The sequence below is a fragment of the Biomphalaria glabrata genome, chromosome 8, assembly GCF_947242115.1.
Source record: "Biomphalaria glabrata chromosome 8, xgBioGlab47.1, whole genome shotgun sequence".
Classification (NCBI taxonomy): Eukaryota; Metazoa; Mollusca; class Gastropoda; family Planorbidae; genus Biomphalaria; species Biomphalaria glabrata.
The window spans coordinates 24,311,798-24,339,227 of NC_074718.1; the positions used below are offsets into that span (position 1 = coordinate 24,311,798).

General features: G+C 38.5%; 1 protein-coding gene across 4 annotated transcripts; it reads right to left on the reverse strand.

The window, feature by feature from the left end:
• On the reverse strand, window positions 1-27,430 carry LOC106056646 (phenolphthiocerol/phthiocerol polyketide synthase subunit C-like). Of its 4 annotated transcripts, none has more exons than XM_056038513.1 (7): window positions 27,333-27,430; window positions 20,120-20,376; window positions 18,791-18,951; window positions 18,351-18,554; window positions 16,461-16,642; window positions 7,820-7,997; window positions 1-7,162 (listed from the first exon to the last, which is right to left on the reverse strand). In XM_056038513.1, exons 1-7 carry the CDS (start codon window positions 27,342-27,344, stop codon window positions 1,863-1,865), a joined length of 6,294 nt encoding a protein of 2,097 aa, XP_055894488.1. In that variant the 5' UTR covers window positions 27,345-27,430; the 3' UTR covers window positions 1-1,862. The 4 variants fall into 4 exon arrangements, with proteins under 4 accessions (XP_055894488.1, XP_055894490.1, XP_055894489.1 ...); XM_056038515.1 differs by having other exon boundaries at window positions 27,257-27,355; XM_056038514.1 differs by lacking the exon at window positions 27,333-27,430 and adding an exon at window positions 25,088-25,550.

Genomic DNA, 27,430 nt, shown 5'->3' on the forward strand with positions numbered 1-27,430 from the left:
GACGTTGATAAAACTTGTATTTATCTGATTTGCACATACACGCCGACACAAATATTCTAACTAGCCCTAATTACATTCACATAATTTGTTTTTAATTTAATGAACAATACAAAAGTTTATGCATTATCTTATAAGGTATGTATATTGCAGTGTACAAGTCATTTTTGGGCATCAGTTTTGTATCATTCATTTAATCCTTCATAAATAATCAGTAAAATAAGTTTTTACAAAGCCGAAATAAATTTGGTACAATTGTTTTTACACGTTGTTTCTCCTATGTTCATTCTCGGATTACGTTAAAACTTTACACAATTATTTATTGTACCAAACGAAACATAAGTCAATCAAAAAATTAACCAACTAGTTAATTATTGGTAGTAAATTATTTGTTTGGTATTGCAAAAAAGAAATAAATGCTTCTTATAAAGAGATGTGGCTGTATACGTGGAGTTATTCCTCTTCTTACGTTTTGTACAAGCTTTTTCTCCCTCTTTCCATATTTGGATCCAATAGAAATGTCATAGTCGATGTCACATACCAGAATCTTTGAAAACATTAACCATTTCCTTCATCATTTAGTGGTCATGTTTAAAGAAGAAATACTATTCTTGCAATATTGAAATAGATGACAGTCATGCTTGGGTTTGGCTTGTTGAAAAAGTCAATTCGTTTTTCTGAAGCTGATGGTGGCCTGTGATTTTTTTATTCTATTCATTTCTTGAAATGTTTCATGATTGCTTTCCAGTTAGCTTCGCAAAATCAACGCCAGCTATTAAAATCTTTCATTAAAATCTTTTAATATAGAATCCAGTCTAGTATTTTACATTTATATATTTTAAACACAGACCCATATATATTTTACCTAGACTGGAAGACGAATTCAAATTCGAATCCGTACGTAGGCCTAATTCTTTTACAAGCTGTAAGGGAATTCGGACTAAATCTTGGAATATTCTCTTTTCTGTCTTAGAAATAAGGCAATCACATTTTGCAGATTTTAATTATAATGGGCTATTAATCTAAAAATTGCTCAATATTAATTATGAGACGAGTGTGCTTTTATTTACGATGGTTAATTACTCGGACTAAACATTAAAATGATTATAAATATTATATGTTACATAGGCTAGGTTTGAAAAAAAAAGCAACTTTACTTGTTATATTTTTATAACTTTATATAACTAAACCTTGTTTCAGCTTTATGAAGTTTTTAGTTATTCTTGTGTAGTGTTGAGAGAACGGCGATTCCAGTCTATTTATGATATTTACAGGTCTGTGGTTTTAAATTCTTCATGGAGTTAACATTTCGTCTGCACTGAACTAAACGTAAACACTTAACCTAACACCAGGCGGTGTGCTAAATGTTTATGTGCTTCTTGTTGAATACAAAGAAACATTTTAGTCGAGGGCGGTAGTTCCGTGAAGCCGTGGGACGACACAAGTTCGAAAAATGTCTTTTTTTTTTCTCTCTCTCTCTTTCTTCGTCTTCAAACGGAACCATTTCATTGATAAAATTTCAATTTCAAGATGATTAAATATGTTTGAAAATTTGTAACAGTTGTTGTTGCCAATTACTAGTGATTTTCTTCCCGAAAATATAAGCTGTCAAATATATTTCAAAATCGTTAGAGCTGTTGTGGAAATGAAAGAAGTTTTGCCTGCCACTCATTTTTCTAACACGCTACAGCAGTATCATGTAGAGAGTGCAACTTAAAGCAGGAACTGAACAAGATGAAAACAAAAATGATGAATAGACTGTTTCTATGGCATTGTCACATTTTTAAATCACTGATTGTTTTTATCCGGTATCAAACATTTTCTAATTAATGAAGACAGTACATTTTATTACAAATATTCTAGAGTCAAGGTACATTTGAAATCGCTTCGTCAATGCTTTTGGCAATGTCCTGTACAGCCGCGTGACCGCTAATAAACTGGAAGAGATGCAGACGACATCCTGCATGCCTGTAAATGTACGTTATCATGGTCATGGCCACGATGGAGTCAAGGCCGTAGTCCACCAGGTTTGAGTCACGTCTCAAAGTTTGTCTCGGAAGATTAAGTATTTGAGTGGCCAGGTCAACGACAAACTGCTCGTAGATGGCCAGCCTCTGGTCAGGTGGAAGATCACGTGCAATGCTAAGTGTATCCTCTTTGACCTGCACCTCCTCTTTCTGAAACCAGCGAAACAATGACGTCATCCTCCTACGGAGTCTTGCCGGGGCACCAGAAAAAGTATTTTCTGAGATCTGTTGGTTAAATTGGCAAGGCATGAGCTGAGTCCAGTTTAGTAGAAGCATTGGCTGCATGTATTTACATATAACCTCTTCGGGCATTATCACGAAGCCTTTAGACTCTAGCTTCTTTTTGACCTCGTCATTTCCTTCCAGCATCCCAAGATCTAGTGCGCCCCAGTTGATGCTCTGCCCAGAAAGATTGAAAGACCTTCTGTAGAACGCGAGCCCGTCCATGAAAGCGTTACCTGTGCCATAGTTGGCTTGACTGAAATTGCCAACTACGGAGGCGACAGATGAGTACATGACAAAGTAGTCCAAGTGTGTGTCTTTCGTCAACAAGTGCATGTTCCAAGCTCCTGCTACTTTAGGCTGAAGAACTTTCAGAAAATCGTCTTTCTTCATTTCCAATAATGGCTGGTCTTGAAGTATTGCTGCGCTAAAAAAAACTCCCCTAAGAGTTTTGTTTGGTAATCTACTTTTCAGAGAGTTCATTAAAGCTTTCAAGGCGCCCATCTTTGTAACATCAACACTGAAAACTTCAATTAGACAATGCGTTGATTTAGAGAGTTGGTTCATCTCAGACTTTTTCTCATCACTAGCGGATCTTCTGTTGAATATAGCTATGCATCCCGCGCCATTTTCGGCCAGATATTTGACAGTTAACCAGCCTAGCCCTGTCAAACCGCCAACAACTATGTACAAACTGTCTTTAAGAAATAAGTCTGATTTTCCAGCTCTGACGTAGTCTTCAGACAATGAATAGACGCTCACTTCTAGAAGCTTTCTGAGATCAAAAGTATTTTCATCAAAGCAATTGTTGTCTTCGTGTAAACTTTGTAGCACTGTATTCAGTTCTAGTCTGTGCTGTTTTATCCATTCAGCTACCTGAGGTATTGTCTTGGTAAGGACACAAGGAGCAAATAACTGTTTTGTGTCTATGAAGTCGAGATGAACAGACGCCAGTGTTTGTGAGAACAAAGTTACCACGTCTTCTATTAGTTTATACATTGTTATAAAATGTTTGGGTTTTGTCTTCATCAAGGCTAATGCAGAAATTATTCTAGGATCGGTCAGAATGAGGGATACTACTGTTTCTTCTAAGTTAATACTGTCTTCAAAATGTAACTGTTCAATATTTATAATGGCCACTCTAATTGAAGAGTCTGTTGTCTTCAGCATGATATTTAAACATTGTGCGAGATGGAATGTATTCTCTGAAGCAAGGACAGTAACTGTGCGTGTTTTCACCTGACGGCAAAGGGAGAACAGCACTGTCAGCTTTGTTAGGTCTCCAGGTTTGTACTGAAACAACAAGCTCGAGTCAATGACGACATCTTTGGGCACGTGAATCTTTGATGCCACAGGGAAGGGAAAACATGAAACAACAGACCTGGTCTTAGAATCACTAACAAAAACACTTCCCTGGAACTCTAGAGCATAAACCAAATAGTTCTTTTCAGTGATGGAATTGTCTTCACAGTAAGGAACAGCTAGAGAGTACAGATGGGGATTCTGAATAGCTGCATTAGATATACGTATCGCAATTGTGTCTGGTGTGCTGACAGAAGCAGAGTTTTTATCATATATACACAATGTATTATCACATATTGATGGGTGACGACTTAGTACAAGATGACTAGTGCGGCTGTCTGTGTGGTTCAGCCTGAAGCTGGGCACACGTAGGTCTTTGTCCACTGTGATAATCTGGTTTACGTACAGTTGTGTCTCCGTCACAATAAACTCTGGGTACGTTTTGAGGTGTATGTCGCTGTTGATTAGCTCGGCGATGGATGCCAAGAGTGAAAGACTTAGTGACTCTGTTGGGATATGAAGATCCAGTGCAAAGACGTACTCGTGTATCGGTTCATGGACTGCACACCTGAACATCCCCCACAAGGATGTCATGATGGGATTAACTGTATTTGATTTGAGAACGTCCGCAGGATTTGATTGGGTACCATCCACTGGTGCAAAGGCACCTTTTGTAAAAACAAATATGGGATTTTGATACCTTTGGTTGAAAGCGCAGTTATACATTTGCTGGAGAAATAAACAGAGATTTAGGGTTTTCTGCAAGACTACGTCTCCCTCTTCAGAGTCATTGACATTGCAGTTCGCAATCAGAATCACAATGAAATCAATGGAGCTATTCAAAGTTGGCAACTTGCCCTTGAAAACATCCCATGGATGATTTATGATATTTAACTTCAAACATTGGTTATTTATTTCCATGGGGGTACAAACTGGTATCAAGTCTGTAAGAAACAACACCTTTGGCTTTCTTTGAGGGACTTTAGGATAGACACTGTCCAATTTGGTCCACACACATTGGTAAGCTGTGTCTATGTTCTCTGTGTTTCTGGACAGTATTTTGTGCGATAAATTCTCCATTAAGGCAATGACGTGTCCGTCTAAAGACGTTAGTTTTACGTCGTAGAAGTCCAAGTCTCTGTCATGGCCTCTCTTTGTTGCTATAATGTACATTTGTGTTTCAATAGCTCTAAAACATGTTAGTTTTTCTACACCTTTAGGCAAAAGCTCTTTAGCGTGTTTAAAGCCCTCTGCTAAAATAACAGAGGCTTGAATCATGCAGTCTATTATAGACGGATGAAGCGTTGTTCCAGGAATTTCTCTGGCTAGAGATGTAGGAACTGCAATTTCAGCTATACACTCATCCATCGATTTCCATGCACTTACCAAGAGGGAAAACTTTGGTCCATAAGTAAAACCATATTGCTTCAGAAGACTATAAATGTCATCTTTCTGGACACGTTGTACACATTTAGCTTTCAAAAACTGTATGTTATCTTTTGGAAGATAAAGTTTTAATGTTAAAGGGTTTAACGTTAAACAGGCTAAGACTGTGCCTTCATGCTTTACGTTGATTTTGTAGCTAACAAAAGGATTGAGTTCACTTCTCTTTGAAGACATCTTGATGCACTCAACTTGAAACAAAGTCGATCCTTCTCGAGAAAGACGATGCGCTTGCTCAAACTGCGCCGAGACAGTGTACATAGGCGCTTTCATTTCCAGGTGAGATTTAGAGATGGCCAAACCGACTTCTACATAAAAAGCCCCTGGAACGATAAGAATGTTTGAGACTTTGTGCTCGTAGACGGAGGGGAATGTGACCTGGGAGATCATGACCATTGATTCTGTGTCGTTTACCTGATACACAAAGGGATGTGACAGTCTCAGACAGTCCACACCAGCTAGGGACAGGTGAGCTGCTTCACTTTTGTAGAAACCTTTTCGACAATCAAAACAATAACGTGGCACAGGCGTGACTACTCGTTCGTACTGGGAAATGGTCTTCCAGTCAATATCAACACCTTGACAGTATAGTTTAGCTACGCCTTCCAAAAGTGTTTTCCATTCGCTGTTTGGTGTCATGGAAACGACTAGCTCAACATTTTCTTCTTTGAAAATATCCTGCATATGAGCTTTTAGCACAGGCTTAGGACTGATTTCTATGTATGTGTTTCCTGAACTTGGTTTGTAAGTGCTTCTTATGGCATCGCTAAACCGAACGGGCTCCCTTAAATTTTTCACCCAATAGCTAGAGTCAAGCAGAGTTTGTATATTTTCCCCAGTAACTGTGGATACCATCTGAAATTTGGGGCTAGTTTGGGGTACAATCTCGGCTAATGCATCTTGCAATTTAAATTTGATAGTATCCATGCGATGACTGTGATAGGCTGTCGGCACAGGTAAGTCAGTGAAACTCAGCTGTAGGTTTTGTTTGTTGGCCTCATGCAGCAATTGTTTTTTGATAGCATCAACTTTATCAGATTCTGAACTGATGGCACAGGAAGTAGAACTATATACAACAGAAACATTGGCGTAGCTATGGCAACTATCTACAATAGCCTCTATTTCCTTGACGTCCATGTTTCTAACAATAAACATCTTTCCACCTACGACTTTACTCAGAAGAAGAGACCTCGTGTAAATCACTTTGACTGCGTCATGAAGGGACAGGTGTCCACAAATATAAGCAGCGGCCACTTCCCCAACTGACTGGCCCACTGTGTAACCAGGTTTAACTCCTAGACTTAACCACAACCTCGCCAAGCCCACCTGACAAGCAAAGATAGCTATGGGTGAAACTAGGTGGTCATTGAGGTCAACTCTGTTAGCAAGCCGTTGATACAATGACCAGGTCACGTACTTCTTCAAACAGTTATCGATTTCTTTGATGGTCTCTTGGAACACTGGACTCCTCTCAAGAAGTTCTTCACACATTCCAGTCCACGACGTACCCATCCCACCAAACACAAATACTATCTGAGGGTCTTTAAAATTTGTTTCCTGTTGATCGGAGTTTAACACAAGATTAACCTGATCTATCAAATCATCTATGCTGGCAACAATCAGCGCTTTTCTTTCCCTGTAATGACTTCTTCGACATGTTGAGGTGTATGCTATATCTCGAACGTCAAGCAGTTTCAGTCGCTTGTAGTTGGCAAGATCTCTTAAACTTCCCATAAGTGACGTCACAGTCTTTCCACTAAAGCAGACGACGCACGCCTTGTTCACCTGATTGGTTGTTTCTGCTTTCTTACAATCTCTCTGAACAACCGATCTGACAACGGCGTGACAGTTGGAGCCGCCAAAACCAAAACTGTTCACACTGCCAACTTTGTTTTCTGTTGTCCAGTCTTTGACTTGAGATGCCACAACTAGATTCAAGGCTTCGAAATCTATTCTCTTGTTGAGGGACTCAGAGAAAAGGGACGGGACGAATTTGTGGTGCTGCATCATGAGCAAAACTTTGATTAGGCCAACAACACCAGCAGCAGACTCCAAGTGACCTATATTTGTTTTGATGGACCCTATGAGTCTCTTTTTAGAAGAGCCTCTCTTTTTGAAAAACTTTCCCAGTGCATTGGCTTCAGCGTAATCTCCTGCCTGTGTACCGGTACCTAGTGAAGTAATACATAGATACACTTATTAGCATTTTAGCTTTCCCAATAATAACAGGGTATATAAATAATACTTTTATGTGAAAACATTTACCGGTAATTTTCAAACCACAAGAGGAAGTATTCTGATAATTGATAGTCATCCAAAAAATACTATTTGGTTCAATTTAAATGGAATTTCAAAAGCGTATACATTTTGTTTGGCAAAGGCAATGAAATTATGAGCATATATTTCTTTATTTCTTAAATCAATTTTCTGATTTAAATATTTTATTCTTTTTATTATTATTTAATTCATCATCATCAAACTTCCTTTGAGTGAGGGCTTGAGAGGTTCAAATCCTCTCTTGCAAAAGCCCTGGACAGAAACCCAGCTGATTTGAGTAGTGCACGTATATCAGCATACAGGTCGAGAATTAGTAGTTGCCCAGACCTGACCAAATAAAAATCAGCAATCTAATGCAGTCAAAGGGAAAATGAGACACGGCTTCCTCTTCTTCCCTGCAGCGGGAGCACCGTGAGACGAATAAAGTTTGGCCATAGCCGTGAGAAATTTGAGCCAACAGGACAGTGACCTTTCCTGCGATGTGCCATAATGGCTTGCTCAGGCCTGTAAAAAAGATTATTTTATCATTTAGCTTTGTCAGATAGACTTACCATGAGCCTCAATGTATTCTATTTCATCAAGTTGCTCCAGACTCAAATCTCGGTACATGTCTTCCAGTAACTGAATTTGTTGAGACATGGATGGGGCAGAGATTGGGGTCACCGTGTGGCCATCTTGATTGGTTCCAGTAGTGATAACGGCTAAGATTTTGTCATTTTCCCTTTCAGCCTGAGAGAAAAAAATAGTAACAATGTTTTAGAGGTTCATTGATTTAGTTTAAGGATTCAATAAATCAATACATACATAATGCATGAAACATTTAGAGTTCACCATTGAGGGACTTAATAACTTGAGAGGGTTGTTATCTCTACTAATAGTAATATATTTAAAAAATTATAAGGAAATGTTTTTGTTATGATTGTTCCAATATGTAAGCAGTTGCTTTTTTAAATACGAAACAAATGCTGGAGCCGAGCCGAGTTGTGTCAGCTGAGCGCCTAAAGTCAGCACGATAACCTTCTCCAAGATACCACCTGCCCCCACTGGTCCACAAATGACATTGGACTATAGCGTTTATGGGCTATGAGTTTAGACTATGCTATAAGCATGTACTTTGCGCTAGATAAAAGCTATACAAGGTTACAAAGACAGTTTGTGTGGAAACACAAACTCAAAATCGGCCCCCGAAGTGGTCCACCCAGGCAGGTAAAAAGGCAGGTTTCAATATTTTCAGAAAGATCATCAGAATGAAATTATACCAGAGACAAATGACAGATAAGAATGTAGAAAGAAGGTTAACAGATCTTGTGTGGTGCCCCAGTGAAAGTGAATGTAAAGTTAAATGCGAACTCGGCCTAACTGATGTCTTACAATGAATATCTAATTGATCTAATTGTTTTGTAATGGGTCAACAATCTCTTATTCAAATCCTCAAGAAAAAAACATTTCCGTAAAAAACGAATTATTAAAAAATAATTAAATGTTCTGCCAAAAAAGTAAATATGTAATTTGTTTTTTTCTTCTAAATTCTACATTAAGATTCTCATAAACGCACAAATGTTGATCATAGTACCAATCATTGGAGTAAAATTGATGGCCCTATAATATAAGTAAAAAGACATTTTTAAACCTTTTCTTTAGGGGAGGGGGGGGGGTAGCGGATTTTATATACATTGTGCCGGTCGATGTGAGCATCAGATGGAACCACGTTGCGGCCGGATCTTCTTATAAATTATTGTTTTACTAAATAGATTTTTTCTCTTTAAAAAAAAAGAAAACTTTTTTTTGTGTAAATTTGGCAAATAGTATTACAGAACTTACATAACTTAGCAATAGAAATGTATTTAAAAAAAATGTTTTGACAAAAAGTCTAAAACCATTTGCATAAATATGTTAAAAATATGGCAAACATTGATCTCCCCTTTTAAAGAGTCTCCCGTGTTTGTTACTATTAATAGTAAATAGTTGTAAAAGTGGTGTATTTTTATGAAAAAACTGCTTGCATAAGTGATTTAAAAAATTAGATTTACTATCTTTTCTACTTTACTTTAGTTTACGAGATCTAAACGGGACGGACGGATGGACGGACAGACGGACAGACATTCCACACAAAACTAATAGCGTCTATTCCCCTTTCGGGGGTGCTAAAAATAGTAATTTCTATTATATAATTTAAACCAATTAGAAAATGTGTGAAATGTGTTCGGTTTTGATAAAGGAATATTTACTTCTTTAAAATAAACATCTCAAAAGCTATATAGGAATAGTAAACGGTGGTGGTTACAGTAGCAATATCAGTAGGAGTATCATATCCTAGCTATTATTATCAGAAATGTGTCACACAACTTCTGATCTGTTCAATTCCTATTTTTGATATTATGACACCGTAATGTCTTGGACGTCTGTAAATCACTCAGTTATCATTATTTAATAAATAACGTTTTTGTTTGGTTGGCATATTTGGGTTTCCATTTTAAATGAACCTTGTGTTCAATATAAGTGTGCTGATATTTTTGTGTATGACAGAAAACAAAACTTAGGACACACATAGATCAACATTCAACTCAGAAGTTTCATTGATAGGAACCTAAGAACTTTAAAGTACATGCCCTGGTCAGCGTGGTCTATAAATGGATTTAGAACCATGGTCTAGATTTCATTCTTCACATCTGAGTTGAGCTCTGTACAACTTTGGAATCTATATTTACATCCAGCACATCTCTCTCTTTCTCTCTCTCTCTCTCCCGTCCATCCCTGTTTCTCTCCCACAGTCTCTCATTGAAACTCTCTCAATGATGTTCTGAATATTCTCACGTACGCCTGTCCCACTTTTTTTTTGACCCATTTTTTTTAAGAGCGCACTAAATTTTTTTTCTTCACTCATTCAGTTTTGACAGCGTCTATAGTTGTAGTATTCTTTTATAACATACATGTGGAGATGACTCTATAGTCTACCTACTATTCTAAATGCTAATGCTATGTAAACGAACGCTAAGCGATGTTTGGATCACGAGCAAATGGAACATCTTATAGTGCACTTTGAGAAGACAATAGTGAATATGACATTTCATTTATGTGCACAGTTCACTTACTGTCCTCTGTTTCTAGCCCCCAGACTCTGTGAAATCAACTACATTATTGTATGTATTGTAGGGTGAGATTGTGACAAGAGATTTGTTCTCAAGAAAATGGCAGGAGGTTAAAACACATGAACCTAATAATAAAAAGAGTTTGTTATACAGCAACTCATTGTGACCCTTGTGGGGCAATCGTCTTACACGTTACACAATGTGACCCTTGTGGGGCAATCGTCTTACACGTTACACTATGTGACCCTTGTGGGGCAATCGTCTTACACGTTACACTATGTGACCCTTGTGGGGCAATCGTCTTACACGTTACACACTGTGACCCTTGTGGGGCAATCGTCTTACACGTTACGCACTGTGACCCTTGTGGGGCAATCGTCTTACACGTTACGCACTGTGACCCTTGTGGGGCAATCGTCTTACACGTTACGCACTGTGACCCTTGTGGGGCAATCGTCTTACACGTTACGCACTGTGACCCTTGTGGGGCAATCGTCTTACACGTTACTCACTGTGACCCTTGTGGGGCAATCGTCTTACACGTTACGCACTGTGACCCTTGTGGGGCAATCGTCTTACACGTTACGCACTGTGACCCTTGTGGGGCAATCGTCTTACACGTTACACACTATGACCCTTGTGGGGCAATCGTCTTACACGTTACACTATGTGACCCTTGTGGGGCAATCGTCTTACACGTTACACTATGTGACCCTTGTGGGGCAATCGTCTTGCATGTTACACTATGTGACCCTTGTGGGGCAATCGTCTTACACGTTACACAATGTGACCCTTGTGGGGCAATCGTCTTACACGTTACACTATGTGACCCTTGTGGGGCAATCGTCTTACACGTTACACTATGTGACCCTTGTGGGGCAATCGTCTTGCATGTTACACTATGTGACCCTTGTGGGGCAATCGTCTTACACGTTACACAATGTGACCCTTGTGGGGCAATCGTCTTACACGTTACACAATGTGACCCTTGTGGGGCAATCGTCTTGCACGTTATACACTGCTCAACCCCAAGGACACAAAAAAACAGATTAACGAAATGCTTTTGGAAAAAATAAAATGTTTGTGCTTTTTCGGTTCAATGTACACAGTGGCGTACCGAGGGGGGGGGCGGGGAGGGCATCCTCCCCGGGCGCCGAAGAGTAGGGGGCGCCAAAATGGGTATTACCAGTGGCGTCACTAGGCAGGTGAGGGGGTGTGGTCCGCACCAGGTGACACCCATAAGGGGGTGACACCCAAGTGAAAAAAAACAACTTTTCAAAAGCAGACAACAACTTTAAATCTGGCACATATTGCGAACTTATTTACGCAAGTAGAATCTCCTCTCTCTTTTTTCTGTTCTCTGATTCTCTCTCTCAATATGTTTCTAATAGTTTCTATAAATAATTTTGGTTCCATCAAATTAACCAAAGCGTTACACCATACTAATTTTACTAGCAAAACATTACACCATACTTTCAGCGGCATGGATCGGAAAACTTTTATGATGTATGGAACTGTGTCATCGAGGCTATTGTGATTGTTGCAAGCTCTTGTCGCATTGTGCGATGGTGTAGAAGTTTGCTGTCATTTTTTTTATTCCCCATGTATTAAAAAAAAAATCCGCCTATCGTGTTAACGAGAAAGAGGGACAAGTGCGGTAGGTTAATAAAACATTGATGTGTTGGAGAGTAAAATAAGGGGTGACAATTGGATGCTCTTGAAATAATATATAAAAATAAACTCACATGGCACAGTTGCCAATAACAAATTATTTACAGATAAATCCGGGTAAATTTTTGTATTAATTAAAGGAAAAGTAAGTTTTTTTGTTGTTTATTTTGGATAATGTAGAACTATAAATACTAAGTTTTAAGCATGCAGATAAAATTAATTATCAATTAGAATGTATTTAACGTTTGCAACTTCAATCATTGTAATGTAGAATATTTGTAAATATGTATTGAGCAGCTAATGAAAGAAAGTATATGATGCAGGACTCGCTGCGGTTGAAGAAATAACTCGCATTGTGAAATCAGTTATTGATAGACTAATCCAGGAGATGACAACACGATTTGGTCGTCTGAAGACGTTAGATGAAAAGTTTGGATTTCTATTCAACATCAGCAAATTGTTTGCTAATGATACCTCTAATGATATTCAACAGCACTGTGCTACGCTGGCTGACTTTTATAAAACTGATATCGATGGAACTGAACTGTTCGTAGAAATCAGTGACTGCAGTATGTTGCTGAAAACCCGGCCAGATGCTACCCCAAGCAGCACATTAGAATTACTTTCATTTATTATTTCATATGGCAATGACATATTTCCAAACTTGCGAATTGCTTTGCAAATTATGCTGACAATCTCTGTGTCAGTTGCTAGCTGTGAGCGTTCTTTTAGTAAACTAAAAATCATTTTAACTTATTTGAGAGCTTCAATGGGTCAGGAGCGTCTGTCAGACTTGGCATTGCTAAGCATAGAAAAGGAGCTGGTCGAAACAATTAATTTTGATGATGTCATTGACAACTTTGCTAGTGCAAGATCACGAAAAGTAGTTCTATAAGAAATGGCTAATGTTGCTCCAGATTGTTCATTAACTTTGTTTACAATAAAAACATTTAATTTATTGATTGGTGATTGTTTTAATGCAAATATAGATTACGCATACTAATAGGGGGGGGGGCGCCAACAGACTATGCCGCCCCTTGCGCCTGGCACCCTCGGTACGCCACTGAATGTACATAACTTATTCGTTTTTTTTTTAGTGTGTATTTCTGAGGAAGGTTTTGCACACATGAACATTTATTTGGTATATGAAATCGCTGTCGTCTTTCTCACTATTTCTCTCTACGCCTCTTTCTCTTTTTCTCTCTGACTCTTTCTCTCTGTCTCTTTTTCTATCTCTTGTTATGTCTCTTTCTCTCTCTCTCTGTCTTTCTCTCTCTGTCTTTCTCTCTCGTCACTATCTCTCTCTATTTTTCTCTCTGTCTCTTTCTCTCTTTTTCTTTCTCTCGCTCTCTCTCTCTCTCTCTTAATCGCTTAATATTTGTTAACAATATTAAATGTACATAAATGTTTTTTACTTTCAAATTACGTTAAAAAAAAAAAAGAACATTCTAACTTGCATTCACATCCACCAGAAACTAGGGATACTTGTCTATATCTATCCCAGCCTATACTTTGTATGTAGCTAACAGCCTGCTATCACACACATCCACCAGAAACTAGGGATACTTGTCTATATCTATCCCAGCCTATACTTTGTATGTAGCTAACAGCCTGCTATCACACACAGCTACCAGAAACTAGGGATACTTGTCTATATCTATCCCAGCCTATACTTTGTATGTAGCTAACAGCCTGCTATCACACACATCCACCAGAAACTAGGGATACTTGTCTATATCTATCCCAGCCTATACTTTGTATGTAGCTAACAGCCTGCTATCACACACAGCTACCAGAAACTAGGGATACTTGTCTATATCTATCCCAGCCTACATTTTGTATGTAGCTAACAGCCTGCTATCACACACATCCACTAGAAACTAGGGATACTTGTCTACATGGGCGTAGCCAGGATTTTTTTTCGGGGGGGGGGGGCTTAGGGGGAATTTTTTTCTCCCCCCCCCACACGCCCCCCCCCCCCGCGAAAAAATAGTTGTATGTATATATCTGTGTGTGTACATAATCTTTATTACTTTCTGACCCTTCATTCTTTCGGAACACGTTTATTGTGCCCGTGTATTGTTCTTCCTGTAGTTAGTGGATAAATTGTTGACTCACAGCCATTGCTAGCCAGGGGGTCTGGGGGAGCGCTAGGAGCTCCCCCAGCTCGGGGCGGAGCCCCGCCGCCAAGCACTATTTCTAGTATTGAAAGCCAACAAAATGCATATTCTAAATTATCTACAGTGCATTTTCCTGCTATTAAAAAGTCTGATTTCAAAAACCTAATGTGCTATTCTTACTGACTTAGACCCTCCAGCATCGTTCGGCGCATTTGCCGTTAAGCTGTTTCCACAAAAATCTGTCACTGGTAATGTCTGAAGCCTCTTCCCACCTGCTCCGAGGACCTCCCGATCTCTATAACTGACTCCTAAAATCTGTCTTAGCCATCTTTGTTGAGCCTCATTTAGTGTTTTTCAATTTCGGCAGATGACTATTCACTGCACTTTATTAATGGAGCCCCGCCACTGGTAGAAATGTTTAACCTCTCTCGGATACGCTCTTGGAATTAGGTGACTGTAGTTTGCTTTAGATTTTATATCGAAAAGTGAAGTTTTATCGTCAAAATCATCTATTAGTGGTTTAAAACTAAAAATCTCAGGACTTTGTTGTTGTTTTTTTTTAATTCAAAACCTTAATTAACTTCGATCATAGAATTTGGTAACTATAGATTGCTTTAGAATAATATCGAAGATAGAGGTTTTCCACCTCAAAACGCTCTGTAGGGGGGATTTTAAACTCAAAACCATCTGAAGGAGAAGAGTTTAAACTCAAAACCCCCAACTGGCTTGGCTAAGCTAAAATAATTTTAGTGTGTAATTTGTTGTTTTTTTTATATTGAAGTGGTATTTTTTAGCATCAAGCCCTCCTGAAGGGGGATTTAAACTCAAAACCCCTTTTGGCAACGCTCATAGCATTTTGAGTGCGTAATTTGTTTTTTTTTAACATTGAAGATGTATTTTTTATCTTCCAACCCGCTGGCGGGAGGGAGGGGGTTAAACTCAAAACCCCTTTTCTATGCTCATAGATTGTAGAGTGTGTAATTTGTTGTTTTTTTTAATTGAAGATGTATTTTTTAGCTTCAAACTCCACTGGAGGGGAGTTTAAACTTAAAACTGAGTCAAAACCCATTTAGCTACGCTCATAACATTTTGAGTGCATAATTTGCTTTTTTTTATATTGAAGAGGGGGTTGATTGTAAATTTTGGAGGTGGTTTTAAAATCAAAATCTTTCTTTAACTGTGCTATTGGAATTTGGAGATTGTCGCTTGCATTTTTTTGTTTTGTTTTATAGAAGAGGGGGATTTAACTACAAAAAACCCCTGGTTGGGGGTTTTAAACTCAAAACCCTCTTGGCTGCGCTGGGGCAAGTGATGGTTTAGTATTAAAATCTCACCTAAAATAAACTAAATCAAAGCAAAAAATTTGTTACTAAAGCCCGTCTCCCCCCCCCCCTGCGGGGGGATTTATTTCGGGGGGGGGTTGAACCCCCAAAACAGCCACCTGGCTACGCCCATGCTTGTCTATATCTATCCCAGCCTATACTTTGTATGTAGCTAACAGCCTGCTATCACACACAGCCACTAGAAACTAGGGATACTAGTCTATATCACACACATCCACTAAAAACTAGGGATACTAGTCTATATCTATCCCAGCCTACACTTTGTATGTAGCTAACAGCCTGCTATCACACACAGCCACTAGAAACTAGAGATACTAGTCTATATCTATCCCAGCCTACACTTTGTATGTAGCTAACAGCCTGCTATCACACACAGCCACTAGAAACTAGGGATACTAGTCTATATCTATCCCAGCCTACACTTTGTATGTAGCTAACAGCCTGCTATCACACACAGCCACTAGAAACTAGAGATACTAGTCTATATCTATCCCAGCCTACACTTTGTATGTAGCTAACAGCCTGCTATCACACACAGCCACTAGAAACTAGGGATACTAGTCTATATCTATCCCAGCCTACACTTTGTAAGTAGTTAACAGCCTGCTATCACACACAGCTACTAGAAACTAGGGATACTAGTCTATATCTATCCCAGCCTACACTTTGTATGTAGCTAACAGCCTGCTATCACACACAGCCACTAGCAACTAGGGATACTAGTCTATATCTATCCCAGCCTACACTTTGTATGTAGCTAACAGCCTGCTATCACACACAGCCACTAGCAACTAGGGATACTAGTCTATATCTATCCCAGCCTACACTTTGTATGTAGCTCACAGCCTGCTTTCACAAGTTACACTGCCACTCTTTATTCTTATGTTTGAAGGTTTCTACGAGAAATAAAAACTTGTACGTAACAAATTGATAAGAGAGTTCTAATCTTACACCACTCCGTAAACTTACATCAGACAGTTTCTTCAGGAGGACGATTCCGCAGCCCTCCCCTCGTGTGTAGCCATCCGCCTGCTCAGAGAAGGCATGGCATTGTCCAGTGGGCGACACCATCTGGGCCTTACTGAGGTGAATAAAAATATCCGGGGAACCGATAAAGTTGGTACCTCCACATATAGCCATAGTGCAGTCACCTAAAGGAACAAATAGATTATGTCATTGAAAAAATGTGTTGTAATTGTATTTCAACAATGTAATTTGTTTGACATGTTTCGGATGTACCTTCAACCGAAACCTCACGCAGGGCGGAAGGGGTGAAGGAGGGATGGGGTTCGAACCTGGGACTATCGAGACGACAGTCCAAAGTACAAGCCACACGACCATGTTGTCATCCATTTGTAATTTATGGAAGAAAGGAATTCCATAGCTTGATAAGATGTACACACTTTAAGAGGCATACATATAAAGTCAAGCATTTTAACTCAGCCAACAAAATATTGAAATTAACAGTATTTAAAAGATCTAAGTATCAATTCAATACAAGTCACGTTAAAAAGTAACCAACTTTAACATTGATATATAGATCGTCTAAACAATTGATCAATTAAGGAAACATTTCCAAATGAAACTTTACACATCTAAACACTTGAATCTTCATGACTGTTGATGGTCGCTCGTTGGTTTACAGCTCCAAACATCTAGTACATCGATGGAGGCGAATTATATTTGTAATGAACTAAATTTAAATAACTTCAACAATGGCCTTTTTTAAAACAAAACTTAATATAACATTTTAATAATATCTACAGATTCCACTTGAGCTGAGCTCTAGATCTAATAGTAACAAAACGAAATGATATGTCAACGAAATCTCACTTACTAGGTCTTGACTGTCTCCTTTCTCTCAGGCATCTCTCACTCACTAGGTCTTGACTGTCTCCTTTCTCTCAGGCATCTCTCACTCACTAGGTCTTGACTGTCTCCTTTCTCTCAGGCATCTCTCACTCACTAGGTCTTGACTGTCTCCTTTCTCTCTGGCATCTCTCACTCACTAGGTCTTGACTGTCTCCTTTCTCTCAGGCATTTCTCACTCACTAGGTCTTGACTGTCTCCTTTCTCTCAGGCATCTCTCACTCACTAGGTCTTGACTGTCTCCTTTCTCTCAGGCATCTCTTACTCACTAGGTCTTGACTGTCTCCTTTCTCTCAGGCATCTCTTACTCACTAGGTCTTGACTGTCTCCTTTCTCTCAGGCATCTCTTACTCACTAGGTCTTGACTGTCTCCTTTCTCTCAGGCATCTCTAGGTCTTGACTGTCTCCTTTCTCTCAGCCATCTCTCACTCACTAGGTCTTGACTATCTCCTTTCTCTCAGGCATCTCTCACTCACTAGGTCTTGACTGTCTCCTTTCTCTCAGGCATCTCTTACTCACTAGGTCTTGACTGTCTCCTTTCTCTCAGGCATCTCTAGGTCTTGACTGTCTCCTTTCTCTCAGGCATCTCTCACTCACTAGGTCTTGACTATCTCCTTTCTCTCAGGCATCTCTCACTCACTAGGTCTTGACTGTCTCCTTTCTCTCAGGCATCTCTTACTCACTAGGTCTTGACTGTCTCCTTTCTCTCAGGCATCTCTAGGTCTTGACTGTCTCCTTTCTCTCAGGCATCTCTCAACTCACAAAACTGTCATCCTTATAAGCAGATCAATAACGCCAGACCCTATTGTTGTTTCATCATTCTGTAGTGCACCGTCAGAGCCCCAAAAAACCAATCTCCCAACTATTTCTCGCCTTCACCTTGGAGACACACACTCCTACACGCTCCATAACAATGACCTCAAGAGATATTGATACTTTCAAATGTAAAGACAAAATGTCAGTGCAAGAATTTATGAGATGAAGCCTCACCGTTCAAAAGAGCTTGGGAGGCTGTGTGGATGGCTAATAGAGCTGAGGAGCAGCCCGTATCAAGAACCATGCAGGGTCCTCTCAGGTCAAACGCGTAGGAAACTCTTGCCGCTATGATGCTGTTTGAAACACCGGTGACTGTGTAGTTACTGACAACCGAGTAGCCTACTGGAAACAGACCCCGGTAGTCGCAGTTCATGGCGCCTTAATGAGCAGAAAAATTAAACATTTAGCCAACAAATGCATCATCTGACTACAAAAAAAATATATTTTTCTTAGAAAACTCACGACTTACATCTTGCCAATTTATTTAGTTTTCAATTTTTTTAAATATCATTTCTGTCCATTTTATAATTGTTTCAAACAGATAAGTTAAACTGCTTCTTAAGAAATGGTTCAGTGTACATTTTGGATTGGACCAAAGTAGTGTTAGTTCTTACCAATATAAACACCTGTCTTTGAACCCTGTATCGATCTCCTCGTAATTCCAGCATGTTCCATGGCTCTGTAACTACATTCTAGAACAAACTTCTGCTGAGGGTCCATTTGATCAGATTCAATGTCATTGATATCGAAGAAAGTATTGTCGAAGTCCAGGGGACTGAAATGTGGTCAAAGAAATGAGTGACATAACAAAATAGAGTTCCATTATGCGTGTATTCTAGTCCTGATCTTTTGTTTTTAGGTTTTTATTTTAAAAAGTGTTTCAGAAGTATAGAAAATATTTGACATATACCTATGGAAAGTAAATAAAAATAGATAGATGGATAGATAAAAAGATACATAGATTAATATAGATAAAAGATAAGATAAAAGATAAGGTATTATAGTTAAGGTACGGTAAGATAGATAGACAGAAAGACAGTTAGACTAACAGAGATAGAGAAGGCAGATATTTAGACAGAATACATCAGCAAAATACAAATGTAACTATGCTCGATCCGGGGCGCTGAATCAAAGTAAACCTAATTTACATACAAGTCTGTGTAAACACACAAGTATTGCACGGTAATAAGCTAGGTCACAATGCCTTTGGTTAGATTTAGCGGTTGGACAAGTCAGGGTCCTCACTTCAGATTTTCGGGATCATGGCTTCTTGAGCCATTTCCAGATTCTTCCGTGTCGTGGCGAATCGTTAGAGAAGGCCTGAACACTAAGCTGCAACGTCACAACCTGTGGGCTAGTGGGACCAACAGCTCTTTGCCACATCACAGATCTGTGTACGACGTCAGTGTTCATGCCTTCAATAACGAATGGTCTCGGACTAATTCCCACGACGAGGTGCTGCTTCATAATCCAACAATGTATAGCCACGAACTGTGAGCTCCATTTGGCTGTAGTTCATATTAGTTTAACGCGGCCAATCAAAATCAAACACTTTTGAGAACCGCCCATGAGTTACTTTGAAAAAACAATTCTCTTTGAAATCGTAATTTTTAGTTTTGTGTTTTGTTTATTTCAAGTTTACGTATTCAGCCACAAAACACGTTTTTTCGTGTGTAAGACTTACTTGGATAAGAGTCCAGCCTTTCGTGTGTAAGACTTACTTGGATAAGAGTCCAGCCTTTCGTGTGTAAGACTTACTTGGATAAGAGTCCAGCCTTTCGTGTGTAAGAATTACTTGGATAAGAGTCCAGCCTTTCGTGTGTAAGACTTACTTGGATAAGAGTCCAGCCTTTCGTGTGTAAGACTTACTTGGATAAGAGTCCAGCCTTTCGTGTGTAAGACTTACTTGGATAAGAGTCCAGCCTTTCGTGTGTAAGACTTACTTGGATAAGAGTCCAGCCTTTCTTGTGTAGTACTTCCCAGTGGCCTGTGGATCTGGGTCGTAGAAGGCGTCAACGTTCCATCGATCTTTTGGAAGATCCAAGACGTAATTTTTGCCTCCTTCAAGGACCTCCCAAAGTTGTTCCAGGTTTTCCGCCCCTGGACCCTTGAAGCCGATGCCGATGATGGCAATGGCGTCTTTGTGAGTTGTAGCCTCATTGTTGAGTACGTTATGTTTCGCATACATTGAGTTGTAAAACTAAAATAGAAAGAGCGAGAAAATAATTTGACCTTCAAAGGTATAAATGTCTATAGAGAAAGTAAGAGAGAAAGAGATAGAGAGAGCGTGTGTGTGTGTGTGAAAAAAAGAGAGAGATTAAAGAAAGTAAGCACGAGAGTAAGAGTATGATATAGGTTAAGCTTGAGAGAGAGAGAGAGAGAGAGAGAGAGAGGTAATGAAAAAGGGACAAAGTCAATAAAGTGAGTATGACAATGTAAGACATGTGTCTCATTCATGGGCTGTCTCGAGGAGACTTTTGAAGCTTCAAGTTGGCGTTTAAGTTGGCGGGTATGTTTGTTGACCCAATTCCAAATGGTACTAGGAATATTGCAGCACTGGACGGACTGCCAGGAAATAGTTCAAACGCCAGAAGAGATCAGACGAGTGTTGGCAAATGAAATTATCAATACGCTATGTTTGACGACGTTTTGGCGACAGCCGTTTTGGTAATAGCCATATTGGCACCAGGAGTCCTGTGGATGTTTTTGAGAGATCCCACAATATTTGGTAATAAACTTATTTTGTATATGGAAAAAAGACCTCAATGTTTAAAAAGAACTACATTAATTTCACTTTTTATTGCCTTGGTTCTTTTTTCGAGCTTAATAATAAGTCTGTCAAGTAAACCAATTCATTCCTTTGGCCTTTGAATTTTAAAGATAAGATGTATTAATGAGCTTTCGTCTTCTTAAAATATGTATTTTTTATTTATGTTTGTCCTGTTTTATGTTTCTGGATCTATACCATATAACTAGAATTTTCTAGACCATATCTCTAGCTAGATCCAGTGTTCTAGTCTAGACTACTGTCTATTATTGTTACCAAATCTGCATTTATATTATCAACATTGAATTTTGCATGTAGATATATAGCGAAGAGTAATCATAACTTTTTTCAGGGTTGGGAGAATGAGGAATTGGGAGGAGGTAAAACTGTTCCAGTCCATAGTATTCAATATTTAGTAAGAACAAACAAGTCATCAGCTTAATAAAGGAGAAGTTGTCTTTAAGAAAAAATGTTTGTTTACTCTGTGACTTATTCATTTGTTTAAAAGCAAAATATCTAGCTCATTGATTTTCCATTCTTAAAAAAAAAAAATTAAAGAAATTTTCGTGTTATGAAAATTTCTCTACACCAATATAATGACAACAAAAAATCAAATATTTAGTTAAATTTTATACGCTCTCCTTATCATCAAATCAATAATTCTGGATAAAATAATATACTTCAAATATGGCTTCAAAAACTAACGTGGACATTTGAGCATGGTCTTATGGCCAATATACTTGATGTTGAAGGTTAACCTACGGAAAAAGAATGTGTGTAAATGGCCAAAGCCATAGGTGTAGAAGGATAGGGTTGGGTGCACGGAGTTCGCCAAAAGGTCTTCATTATAAACATAATTTTCATATACTTAATTAATTTTTTGAATTGTCTTTTGAATGATATATTTTTAATTAACTAACATCGTCACATAATTACTTTTTTTTTTCAATTCGTTTTCTCGATCTCTCTTATAAACTAGCGGCAAGATATACTTTTCGTTCTATAGGAAACTTCAAGTATTTCTGAGTAATCGCCGTGCTAGAGACTATTTGCTGTCTTTATCTCAGTCAATCAATCAATGCCAAAACATAATATGGTTTTCAATCAAAATATAACATATATTTATGAATCTTGGTAAATAAATTAAAATTCAGTGAAAAGTAAAACCCCCAGGGCACAAGACGCAGTTAAAGGCCAAAAAGAAAGTGCCACGCAGTATACTAGATGACGCCAAGAGGACCGGGAAGAGCTGGGAAACCATCAAAAAACTAGCAAGAGACCGTGGAGAGTGGCGTGTTTTTGTCGAGGCCCTATGTTCCATGTTCCAAAGGAATGATGATGATGATGACGACGAGTGTGATGAAGACATTATTATAAAAGGATTCAGTCAACTAATTGAAAAGAAAGACAATATTTCCATTGTATTCCTCAATCTAGATCTAGAGGTTTGGTTGTTTGAAGTTTGGAAAAATGTAAGTTATCTTTTTATTTTTCAAATTTTAAACGCGCTTTTTTTTTCAAACCTTAGGGTGCACCTCCTAGGAGTTTTCCATGTGTGGCTTTAGAAAATGAGCAAAGAAACTCGGTCTAGGCCTAAATGTGTGTCGCACTAGCAATTAAAAATGTTTTGAAATTAGAGCAACCAAAGTTGTAGAGTATCTATCCCCTGTTTGTACATGTAATACAAATGAAACACGTGTGGAGAATATGAACACTATGTTACGAGAATATGAACACTATGTTATGAGAATATGAACACTATGTTACGAGAATATGAACACTATGTTATGAGAATATGAACACTATGTTACGAGAATATGAACACTATGTTACGAGAATATGAACACTATGTTACGAGAATATGAACACTATGTTACGAGAATATGAACACTATGTTACGAGAATATGAACACTATGTTACGAGAATATGAACACTATGTTACAAGAATATGAACACTATGTTACGAGAATATGAACACTATGTTACTAACTTACTATCCGTGAACGATTTAGTGGTGAACGTTTTGTCGTTTCACTAATTGTCTAGGAGTCAACCAATAGTCTGTGAACCAGTTGGCGGTGAACGGTATGTCGGGTAAACCATTGTCGTGTGAACAAATTGTCGGGTGAACGAATCGTAATGTGAACAAATTGTCGATTGAACCGTGAATCGTTCCTCTAACAGTGTGAAATCCCCCCTCCCCAGTTCTTCTCTCCATGAATATTCTGTACAGTCCTCTTGTATAACAGAAGCAGGATTGATGTACCAGAATTGAAAAGCGAAACAATTTTAATGAACTGTTTTTGTCTCTAAGCTTCCTGACTCTGAACTTGAGTTCCTTTCTTGAATGTTCTCTCTTTTTCTCTTCTCTCAGTCGTTTAGTTTACTTTTAGTTTTTACTTTCTCATCTCGTTCTGTTTGCATCTTTCTTTCTATTTTTTTCCACTCTCTCAGTTTTTCTCTTTCTTCCTCTTTCTTTCCATATCTCTTTCTCTCTCTCTCTCTCTCTAGCTTCCTCTCTGTTTTGTTTGTAAAATGTTTTACATAATTCGGATGTTCCTTCAGAGTTGAAGATAGTTTACTTCCTAGTCCAAACCTCCCGCAGGACGACGGGGGATGGAGGCGGGCAGGGTTTGAACCCTCGACCGTCGATAGATCCTAACGACAGTCCAGCGCGCAAACCGCACGACCAGGCAGCTCTGTTTTTCTCTCTCTCCCTCTGCCGTTTCTCTATCTCTTATTGTTCATAGGTTCCTCAAGGTTGTTAACGCCGGAAGTGGTAATGGTCTTAAGCCTTTCATTACCTATAAAGTGCTTCCAATGGCATGCGTCTCAAATAGCCTCTGATAACCAGTCCAACTCCTGGCCTTCACGTGTGGTTCATTTACTGAGCCCGGCGGAACCGTTACCACAGACAGGAGAAGGGGCAGAGGCGAGCAACTGGCGCCTAAACCAGTAAGTTTCGAGCAGGAGGGGCACGTTAACCTCGTTAGCTACCCACCTTGGAGAAGTAAAACTCTGAATGCAAACCTCCGCTGCCTTGCGGCTATACCCAAACACGGGAAAGGCTTCGAGAGACAACCCTGATGTAGATTCAGGAGCTGGTGACCCTTAGGCAGACTGTGGCACACCGTGCTACAGCCTTGCAGAGCCTGCGGCGCTACTGATCCCAAACTGTATTGGATATTCCGTTCCTTTGGTCACATCAGCTGCGCGGAGAGGGGGGAATTGCTGTGTGGGCGACATTGCTCCGACCATAGACAATGCGCAGGCTTTCATCTCACTTATTCAAAGCCCTAACCCCAAAAACTGGAGAGGACTCTCCAGCACGGGAATGTCTCTCCAAAATAGGGCTCCACAGCCACACGAGGAAGTGTGCTCTGAGATGAACCATAGTCGTTCTACGACTGAAGGAGGCCAATATATTGAATTATTATTCATACTATATATTTTTTGCTCTTATTTTTTTATCTCCTTTTCTTAGTCATTGAGTCTCCCTCTTGTCGCTCTTTTCTATCTCATTTAGGTCTAAACCAGTGATGCCCAGTAATGCCCGAAATACGGCCCGTCATTAAATAAACATTATATTTGTCTGCCAAAGAGAACTTGAGTCAATCTTTAATGTCTGTGTCTGTCACGTGTCAAGTGTGACTCCAGGAAGCACGAACCCAGTAGCCTACACATTCGCGACACACTAACAGTAACCAGCATCATGTGTGATAGTATAATACTACGTCAACGCATATAGAACCTTTACAGAACTAGAGCCACAAGTTTCTAATAAAAAAAAATTCAGGTCAATTTCATTTCGTTTTTGTACATTTTCGATCATGTGGCCCGGGACATGAGTTTCGGAAATTAAGATAGCTCGCAGGTCGAATTAGGTTTGTGCATCACTGGTCTTAACTATCTCTCTTCCCCCCTTTCTCTCTCTCTCTCTCTCTAAAAACTGCTCTCCAATGCGAGAAAATCATTTTTTAGTGTATAATGGACTCGCTAGAGGCTGCACTAGACTATTAAAAGCACGAATGAAATAATGTCCTCCTGTGTAACCCTCAACGATATATTTAACAAAGCCAGCTTACACACGCACCTATAAGTAAAGAACTTAACAAACAAAACGCACATCTATGACATACTTACTCTGTCTGTCTATTTGTTTAGCCTCATCCAAGAAATGAAAAGAATTATTTTGAACACTCTATATATTGAGTATATAAAACAGACTAGTATTGTGAGACACCTTCACTGTACCATGACATGGATATTATGTTTAGATAAGACTTCGGTCTGATGCACTTATATATCCCTTTGACCCGTTAGATTTTACTTCCTTAATGTTTCCACTAACACAAAAGCGTACAAACTACAATTACGCTAATTAGTCTAGGGTAGTTTGTACGTTATAACACGGAGACTGCGCTACTTTCACGTCCAAGTGGAGTCAAGTTACAAAAGGAAGAGAGGATCTCTCGAGACGTAAAATGACTCGCCAGTGAATTCGGAAATCATTGATAACATTTATTGATAGAACGAAACATATCCATACCAAATATGGCTTTCACGAGTTTATTTTGGAGACAAAGAGTTGTGTATTGTCTCCCCGAATCACGTGACATGATACATGACTTCGTAAGTGCCTTAACACCTCTATTTTAACACACTGAAGAAACACAGTGTACCTAATATGGCAATGTCATGTGCATAGGCAAGGTATTGTAGAGGTGGACTGAATATCATCCCAGTTGGTGGCGGACCTATGTTTTCTCTCTTGAAATAGTTATTAATTGTTCCCCAGTGTTTATGTTTATAATCCAGATTGAGTCAGATTGAAAAGCATGGTCCTCATAGAATTCTAAATTTCAATGACGTATTCATTGTCTTTCAAACCACCTTTACCATCAAGAGGTAAAATATAAAACAAAATCATCTTATACATGCAGGGCGTAGACCCACTAGTATACAGATTATGATTAATTAGAAATATTTAAAAGTGACATAACAACACAATTAGGCCTAATTAGACTATAAATTGTTTACTTCCAGTGACTTTTAACATTTTAACCAGGTAAGGCAAAATGTTGCAACAAATACTTTGGTTTGTCATTTCACCATTTTAAATATTCACACCAAAATATTTTTAAAAAAGTTACACAAAACGGTGACTTAATATATACATATATTTAATGAACTAACTTTGTCTAACTCTACATATATTTAGTGTAGCCTACTCTCTAACTCTACATATATTTAGTGTAGCCTACTCTCTAACTCTACATATATTTAGAGTACTCTCTAAATCTACATATATTTAGTGTAGCCAACTCTCCAACTCTACATATATTTAGTGTAGCCTACTCTCTAACTCTACATATATTTAGTGTAGCCTACTCTCTAACTCTACATATATTTAATGTACTCTCTAACTCTACATATATTTAGTGTAGCCTACTCTCTAACTCTACATATATTTAATGTACTCTCTAACTCTACATATATTTAGTGTAGCCTACTCTCTAACTCTACATATATTTAGTGTAGCCTACTCTCTAACTCTACATATATTTAGTGTAGCCTACTCTCTAACTCTACATATATTTAGTGTAGCCTACTCTCTAACTCTACATATATTTAGTGTAGCCTACTCTCCAACTCTACATATATTTAATGTACTCTCTAAATCTACATATATTTAATGTACTCTCTAACTCAAGATATATTTAATGTACTAACTAACTCAAGATATATATATAATGTACTCTTTAACTCAAGATATATTTTATGTACTCTCTAACTCAAGATATATTTAATGTACTCTCTAACTCAAGATATATTTAACGTACTCTCTAACTCAACATATATTTAATGCACTCTCTAACTCTACATATATTTAATTTACTCTCTAACTCTATATATATTTAATGTACTCTCTAACTCTTCATATATTTAATTAAATCACTCTAATAACTCTACATGTATTTAATGTACTCTCAACTGTACATATATATAATTAACTCACTCTGATTGCCTAAATCTACATATATTTAATGTACTCTCTATCTCTACATATATTTTTATGTGCTATCTAACTCTACGTATATTTATTGTACTCACTTTGTGACTGTCTAACTATAGTACTCACTTTGTGACTGTCTAACTATAGTACTCACTTTGACTGTCTAACTATAGTACTCACTTTGACTGTCTAACTATAGTACTCACTTTGACTGTCTAACTATAGTACTCACTTTGACTGTCTAACTATAGTACTCACTTTGACTGTCTAACTCTAAATATATTTAATGTACTCACTCTGACTCTCTAACTCCACATATATTTCATGTACTCCCTGTGACTCTCTAACTCTACATACATTAAATGTACTCACTCTAACTCTCATGTGTAACCTGGTACTGGAAGGAAAGTGTCCAGGTTTTTCAAAACCCTTGCCTACATAAAGTGCCACACTTAGTGGTGAAAAGTTCC